This window comes from Salmo trutta, chromosome 14 (assembly GCF_901001165.1).
Source record: "Salmo trutta chromosome 14, fSalTru1.1, whole genome shotgun sequence".
Taxonomy (NCBI): Eukaryota; Metazoa; Chordata; class Actinopteri; order Salmoniformes; family Salmonidae; genus Salmo; species Salmo trutta.
Window position 1 is genome coordinate 38,062,316 of NC_042970.1, and position 8,347 is coordinate 38,070,662.

Below are 8,347 nucleotides of genomic sequence, written 5' to 3' on the forward strand. Positions count from 1 at the left end.
CAGTTTTTCTTTTTGTATTCTAGGTAGGCTATTCTTTTACCTCAACCCTTTTTACCCTCATACCGTTTGATGTTTTTAAGTTCTGCGCTCATCCATTTCCAGGCCCAGAGGGACATCATTTTCGAGCTGCGCAGGATTGCGTTTGACGGGGAGAATGACCCCAGTGGCACGGAGAAGAGAAAGGCCATGTACACCAAGGACTACAAGATGCTGGGCTTCACTGTGAGTCCAGCTAGTGGGTTGCTTTCATCTGTATAACTGCTCTCTAGAGAGGTTGTTTGGGTTGGAGAGTGAGTGGATGTGTTAAAACGGTTGTTTGGGGTCATAAAGGGATTGTTATGGGTCTGTCTGTGTCGTTGACTCACCTGTTGGTTGTTTCTCCAGAACCATGTGAACCCTGCCATGGACTTCACGCAGACCCCTCCAGGGATGCTGGCCCTGGACAACATGCTCTACCTGGCCAAGCTGCACCAGGACACTTACATCAGGGTGTGTGTGTGTGCCATTTTAAGACAGAGCCTGTACCACACTCTCCAGTGAAGGTTTTCTATGACAAAAAGCTCTGAACAAATACATTTTATATTTCAAATTGCAGCACTTGAGTTTTCCCGAGTATTGACCATATGTGTGTGTCACTCACAGATTGTTCTGGAGAACAGCAGCCGCGAGGACAAACACGAGTGTCCTTTCGGTCGCTGTGCCATCGAGCTCACCCGTATGCTGTGTGAGATACTACAAGTGGGAGAATTGCGTGAGTACACTTCTCGCAGATGGACACCACACATCACGATGGCTTTAAGGCTGACGTGGCATTCAAGGAAGCCTCAATCTTTTTGGGGCTATTCCAAGCTAATCAGAGTGGCCAACCTCATTCATTTTTATTGTACATGTATCCTCAGAGGGATAACTGATGTATAATTTTTCAAGACAACCTCATGCGTTATAATAAGTATTTGACGTTGTGTGTGTGTTCCTTCTCTCCAGCCAACGAGGGCTGCAACGACTACCACCCCATGTTCTTTACTCACGACCGGGCGTGGGAGGAGTTCTTCTGCGTCTGCATCCAGCTGCTCAACAAGACCTGGAAGGAGATGAGGGCCACGGCTGAGGACTTCAACAAGGTCAGAGTTCATCCACCGGAGTCGGTTGACCACTTGGTTACTTAGGACTTAGGCCATTGGTGACTCCTATCCATCCCACTTTGTTTATCTGGTTGACTCTGGTTGGTAAAGGAAAAGCTGATAACTCTCATGGCTTCGATGTAATGTAACAAGTACCAAAGTTTCGACAGCTAAGCGGTCTTAATTTATCAGAGTTTTCACTAAATGTTTGACTCTGGTTGTTAACCCATTGGTTGGCCAGGTGATGCAGGTGGTTCGGGAGCAGATCACCCGGGCTCTGGCCATGAAGCCCTCGTCCCTGGACCATCTGAAGGGTAAACTGCGAGGCCTCAGCTACTCGGAGATCCTGCGTCTGCGCCAGTCGGAGAGGATGAGCCAGGACGACTTCCAGTCACCACCCATTATGTCAGTCCCACATCCACGTTAACTGTTTGACTTTGTCCATCAGATTAGTCTGCCTGTGGGTTTAACCCTTCGTGTCAGTATTTTAGCCTCTCTTCAGACTTTGTTTTCATTTCAAAAGTTTCATGGTACTGTATGACAGGATTGAGGTCAATTCCATTTAAATTCAGGAAGGAAACTACGGAGCCCCTTAGGGGTCAAGGGGGAGAAAAAAACTGCCAGGCTAATCCATTCCCTTGTTGTGGTTTTTTTTATCCATTCCTTCGGATTCTTTATTCGTTCCCTCAGTTTATTCCTGATTTGTGTAGCTCTAGGCCTAAAAACAGCATTCTCCTCATGTAGGCTACCATGACAGCCCCACATGGCCGATAACATATTGCAGCCTAAATATAATTCTATTTAGTCAATTACATGCTTCAAATGGTGATGAACACTGACCATTCAATACCTTATTTCCAGTTTCAGTGTTTTCATATACCTCAGAGTCATATGGGCAATTAATAGGTACCGGGCGTGCAAAACCCCTGAAGTAGGCTAGGTCATTTCAAAACCCCTGAAGTAGGCTAGGTCATTTCAAAACCCCTGAAGTAGGCTAGGTCATTTCAAAACCCCTGAAGTAGGCTAGGTCATTTCAAAACCCCTGAAGTAGGCTAGGTCATTTCAAAACCCCTGAAGTAGGCTAGGTCATTTCAAAACCCCTGAAGTAGGCTAGGTCATTTCAAAACCCCTGAAGCAGGCTAGGTCATTTCAAAACCCCTGAAGTAGGCTAGGTCATTTCAAAACCCCTGAAGTAGGCTAGGTCATTTCAAAACCCCTGAAGTAGGCTAGGTCATTGCAAAACCCCTGAAGTAGGCTAGGTCATTTCAAAACCCCTGAAGTAGGCTAGGTCATTTCAAAACCCCTGAAGTAGGCTAGGTCACTTCAAAACCCCTGAAGTAGGCTAGGTCACTTCAAAACCCCTGAAGTAGGCTAGGTCATTGCAAAACCCCTGAAGTAGGCTAGGTCATTGCAAAACCCCTGAAGTAGGCTAGGTCATTGCAAAACCCCTGAAGTAGACTAGGTCATTGCAAAACCCCTGAAGTAGGCTAGGTCATTGCAAAACCCCTGAAGTAGGCTAGGTCATTGCAAAACCCCTGAAGTAGGCTAGGTCATTGCAAAACCCCTGAAGTAGACTAGGTCATTTCAAAACCCCTGAAGTAGGCTAGGTCATTTCAAAACCCCTGAAGTAGGCTAGGTCATTTCAAAACCCCTGAAGTAGGCTAGGTCATTTCAAAACCCCTGAAGTAGGCTAGGTCATTGCAAAACCCCTGAAGTAGGCTAGGTCACTTCAAAACCCCTGAAGTAGGCTAGGTCACTTCAAAACCCCTGAAGTAGGCTAGGTCACTTCAAAACCCCTGAAGTAGGCTAGGTCATTTCAAAACCCCTGAAGTAGGCTAGGTCATTTCAAAACCCCTGAAGTAGGCTAGGTCATTTCAAAACCCCTGAAGTAGGCTAGGTCATTGCAAAACCCCTGAAGTAGGCTAGGTCATTGCAAAACCCCTGAAGTAGGCTAGGTCATTGCAAAACCCCTGAAGTAGGCTAGGTCATTGCAAAACCCCTGAAGTAGACTAGGTCATTGCAAAACCCCTGAAGTAGGCTAGGTCATTGCAAAACCCCTGAAGTAGGCTAGGTCATTGCAAAACCCCTGAAGTAGGCTAGGTCATTGCAAAACCCCTGAAGTAGGCTAGGTCATTGCAAAACCCCTGAAGTAGGCTAGGTCACTTCAAAACCCCTGAAGTAGGCTAGGTCATTTCAAAACCCCTGAAGCAGGCTAGGTCATTGCAAAACCCCTGAAGTAGACTAGGTCATTTCAAAACCCCTGAAGCAGGCTAGGTCACTTCAAAACCCCTGAAGTAGGCTAGGTCATTTCAAAACCCCTGAAGCAGGCTAGGTCATTGCAAAACCCCTGAAGTAGACTAGGTCATTTCAAAACCCCTGAAGCAGGCTAGGTCATTTCAAAACCCCTGAAGCAGGCTAGGTCATTTCAAAACCCCTGAAGCAGGCTAGGTCATTTCAAAACCCCTGAAGCAGGCTAGGTCATTTCAAAACCCCTGAAGCAGGCTAGGTCATTTCAAAACCCCTGAAGCAGGCTAGGTCATTTCAATCGCCTGAAAAGCCAGGGGCCTCACTAGCAGTCAACTGGATGATGCATGTTTACGATGCAAACCAAATAGGCTACACAGTTGTCCATTTTGTGCGTCTCTCATCCCTGCGACCCAGTGTTTTACCCCTCGTGCATAAAGTTAGGGCCAAGTACTCCAGTAAAACATGGTGCAGCCAAGCGCCTGGATGTGTTTGTTGTTTACAATTGTGCATGTGACTCATAGAAGGCAGAAAGGAAAGGCATGCACATTTATTGTGCATCATTTCCAAGAGGCTTCGGTGTTACCAGGTACAATGTACACTCTCGTCCCTGCGCTAGGCAGGTGAACTTCTTGTGCGACATAGCCAACCAGGCACAGATAGATGGTTTAAATCAGCTCTGGCTCTATGTTCATAACTGAAACTGTCTATTTCCTTTGTTGTGAGGACAATGCGTCACCTGGAAATTAGCTATGTTCTAGGGTAGCTGGCTAAAGAACTCCTTCGGAATACAGATATAGAACAGCGAAGGTCATGAAGCAGAGCCAGATGGAATTCTTGCCTAGGGATGAGAGCGCATCACTGCACCGTATTTGCACCTTGAGTGGTTTTGCACGCCCATTACCTATTAATTGCCCATATGACTCGGAGGCATATGAAAACACTGAAACTGGAAATAAGCTATTGAATGGTCAGTGATCATCACCATTTGAAGCATGTAATTGACTAAATAGAATTATATTTAGGCTGCAATATGTTATCGGCCATGTGGGGCTGTCATGGTAGCCTACATAAGGCGATGAAAAAAATAATCTGTGAACGGATACAAAAACAGAGGGAACAAATACAAAATCCAGAGGGAATGGATAAAAAAAGAGGGACAGGATTAGCCTAGCTGTTTTTTTTTTCTTCCTCCACCATGACCGCTAAAGGGGCTCTGTGGGACACTGAAATTCCAATTCCACTTTTTTTTTGTCATTGAAAAGCATTCAGGAAAATTGGAATTTCAGTTTACTTTCTGATTGACTGAATTGAAATGGAGTTGACTCCCACCCTGCTCTATGAACAATATAGGTTAGTTAGAGTGTGTTTTGGTTGCTGTTCAATGCTAACAGACCTACTGTATGTGAGGGTTGTGTTGCAGTGAGCTACGTGAGAGGATTCAGCCAGAGATCCTGGAGCTGATCAAGCAGCAGAGGCTCAACCGCCTGTGTGAGGGAAGCTGCTTCCGCAAGCTGGGCAACCGCCGCAGACAAGGTGGGCACACACACTTAAATAAACAAAGTGATAGGAGCAAGAGCAGTGTGCGATGTTTTCTTTTAAAAAGCATTATTCCTACGCACCTGCAACAAGATACTTTTTTGAATATTTGCAGAGCACTACCTTTTATGTGATTGTTTTTTCACTGCCGTCATCTTTTGTCCTCCTCAGAGAAGTTCTGGTTCTGCCGCCTGTCTCTGAACCACAAGGTGCTGCACTATGGCGATCTGGACGAGTCTCCCCAGGGGGAAGTGCCCCTTGAGCTGCTCACCGACAAGAGTGAGTCTCCTGGCTGCAACTGTGTCTCCCCCCACTCACTCTCAGCGTTGGGGTCACCGTGACCTGTGCAATCGTGACTATTTGAGATTCGAGGGAGGTTGCCTATCAAAAGGCAAGCTAATTAGGTGAAGTCTCATAGCACATGGAGAGGCATCAGCTCTGAGCTGATGTTGCACAGATTCACTTGTCGTCTGGAGGGCAGACGATCCAGTCAAGTGTTACGACTGACACTGACTGATCCACATCACACCTAGGTCAGTGGAACTGTGCAGTGGTTGACTTGGATAAATGCCTGTTCATCTCGTCTTAATTTCCTGCTCTTTGTCATCTTCCTCTGCAGTCCCCGTGTCTGATATCAAGTCTGTGGTGACGGGGAAGGACTGCCCCCACATGAAGGAGAAGAGTGCCCTGAAACAAAACAAGGTAGGCTACTGAGGGCATCCCAAATGGCAACCTATTCCCTATATACTGCACTACTTGGCTATAGGGTGCAATTTGGGACATAGACCTGTTGGCGTGATGTCTGTTAGCATGACTGATATGTAGCTACGAGCCCTACCTCTTCTTCAGCTCAATGGTTATAGAGTATCTAGGGAGATTCTCAATCCTCCGTCCTCTCCTCGACTCCTCCGTCCTCTCCTACGTGACATGGAAACCAATAAGTGGTCGCCATATGAATGAGTGTCAGTTCCTTAATACGCCAACGGAGGACTTTGCGCCTCTTCTCGATTGCCGCCTCCAGCGGAGGATACTCGGGTGCATCCTACTGCGGGAGACTTTTGAAATCTGCCACATCCCCTTTGAAACAGCTGTTTTCTCGGATGAGAAAAGCATGTACACATTTAAAAGCTATATGTAACAGTGTTGCTTCCGTCCCTCTCCTTGCCCCAGCCTGGGCTTGAACCAGGAACCCTCTGAACACATCAACAACTGCCTTCCATGAAGCATCGCTACTATTCACTCCACAAAAGCCGCGGCCCTTGCAGAGCAAGTGAAACAACTACCCCAAGGTCTCGGAGCAAGTGACGTCGCTGATTGAAACGCTACTAGCGCACTCTGCTAACTAGCTAGCCATTTCACACCGGTTACATATACGCTACTAATCCTTTTATCTATAAAATAGCACAACTAGCTACATTTATTTTGATCTCTTTACACGTGTTTTGGGACTCCACCTCCTGTAAACGTCATTTGTCTGATAATGTGCTAAAGAAGGAGTCTCATTTCATACAAGCTCATTTGTTTTCACGTTTCCTCGCCTCCTTTCCTCGATTACCTTTTTCCAAAAAGAGGAGAGGATGCGAGGAAATCCAACTGAGATTCTCCACATCATCCTAGTGCACTGTATGATGTTTAAATTAGAGGTTTGGACATGAGGTGTGCTCTCTTGTTTGGGTAGGAGGTTTTGGAGCTGGCCTTCTCCATCCTGTACGATCCTGATGAGAACCTCAACTTTGTGGCCCCCAACAAATATGAGGTGAACGGCATGTTTAACCCCTCAGAATGAATAACTCTGAAGACATGATCTGGGTTGTATGTGAGGGCATACCGCAAATGTACTGTATGTTATCTGACCCGTGCTCTCTATCTGCTTTGTGTGTTGTGTGCGTGCATGCGCCTGCCTGCACTGAGCAGTACTGTGTCTGGACTGATGGGCTGTGTGCGTTGCTGGGCCGAGAGATGGGCAGTGACCTCACCCGCAGCGACCTGGACACGCTCATCTCCATGGAGATGAAGCTCCGCCTCCTTGACCTGGAGAACATCGCTATACCCGAAGCCCCTCCCCCTGTGCCAAAAGAGCCCAGCACTTACAACTTCACCTACAACTACGGCTGAGGGGTGTGTGTAAGGCCGGTTTGTGTGAGAGAGCTGGGTTGTATTTGTGTCGGTGTGTGTGTGGGGCACGGTTGCGTGTGTGTATTTGTGTGTAATAAGACGAAGGAAACCACTCATCCCCTAGCCACTTAATCTTGAACTCAACATCACTTGTCTGATGCTCTGAAATCCAACTGCCCACAAATAATCCAGGCAGGCTACGTAACACTAGACAACAAAATGATCCATTGTATTTAACAAGCTTGATACAAACCTGAAAGTTAATATTTTGTTTCGTAACTCATCACTTCATGGCCTTATCAACTTTTTTTGTTAAATAAGCTCTGTGTGTTTTGAACAGTTACAGCCGAGTCCAACTATTGCTTCATGCATCGTCATAACAACAGAACCAGATCTGTTTGAACTGACACATCACGGCCCAGGGTCTTTTCCAAGGTGTTGTATTCAAGTCCCTCCCCGTGTCTGCTCATCCTCTAATTCAGTACTAATTAATATTATTGATGTTTGTTATGCAGAATCTGATTATATTTTTGTAAATGACTGTGAACTCCGTCTCAGCTTTGAAGAGAAGGAACATGAACTTTCTAGCAACCTACTAATTTGACTTTAAAAAATAGTGGTTTAGGGGCACAAAAGATTGAGCTAGGTATTAAACTGACAGAGGTATCAGAGAAAGCAGTAAGCGATTTGTAGGCTTATCACATATTTGTCTTCTAATTATTATACTTTGCACAGTCAAACTCAGTTGCCAAATGGTGATCTGTATGTGGAGACATTTAAAACTAAACAAAATGGAGCTTTCACCACGCAAGCACTCTGAAGTCACATATTCTCTGGAATTATTAGGTTAGGAGATGGCCAAAATGCCTCGTAACACGAATCCTCAATGGTCAAGGTGTCAAATATTGGGTAATGTGTTTTTGTTGTATATTGCACTGCTAATGAAAGTAACAAGAAATGTGCTCAGTATATGCTATTGGAGTTTGGTTACACTGTACGTAAATTAATAGGATTCAGTGGTCTTGTATTGCAAGTTATTTGTAAAAGGGTTCTACCTTTGTAAAGGGGTTCTGATATTTGATGTCCCATTGTTCATAGTACACAATCTGAAAGGGATGTTATGTCAAAGACATCACTGTCAAAAGCTTGTAGCTGCTTAGAGAATTCTACAAAATGCCACATTGAACAAAGTCGGGTTGCTAATGGAAACCACAACAGTAGGGAGACTTCTGAAGAGGCTTAAGCATTAGGTACTCTTTAACATGACTTGCTAAACCACGTCCGTGTTCAGGCTAGTGCTGGTAGTGAATGACATGTTAGTCATCAAA

General features: G+C 45.6%; 1 protein-coding gene across 6 annotated transcripts in view; it reads left to right on the forward strand.

Annotated features, from left to right (window-relative positions):
- The window catches only part of LOC115208016 (engulfment and cell motility protein 2-like), a 29,809-nt gene extending 21,462 nt beyond the window's left edge, over nt 1–8,347 (forward strand). For all 6 annotated transcript variants that reach the window (XM_029775714.1, XM_029775718.1, XM_029775717.1 and 3 more), the window contains 10 exons: nt 103–222; nt 385–489; nt 643–751; nt 985–1,121; nt 1,363–1,526; nt 4,789–4,901; nt 5,076–5,183; nt 5,524–5,606; nt 6,583–6,660; nt 6,819–8,347. In XM_029775714.1, coding sequence (XP_029631574.1) covers nt 103–222; nt 385–489; nt 643–751; nt 985–1,121; nt 1,363–1,526; nt 4,789–4,901; nt 5,076–5,183; nt 5,524–5,606; nt 6,583–6,660; nt 6,819–7,019 — 1,218 coding nt within the window. In that variant the 3' untranslated portion in view covers nt 7,020–8,347. The remainder of the gene's footprint in view (nt 1–102; nt 223–384; nt 490–642; nt 752–984; nt 1,122–1,362; nt 1,527–4,788; nt 4,902–5,075; nt 5,184–5,523; nt 5,607–6,582; nt 6,661–6,818) is intronic.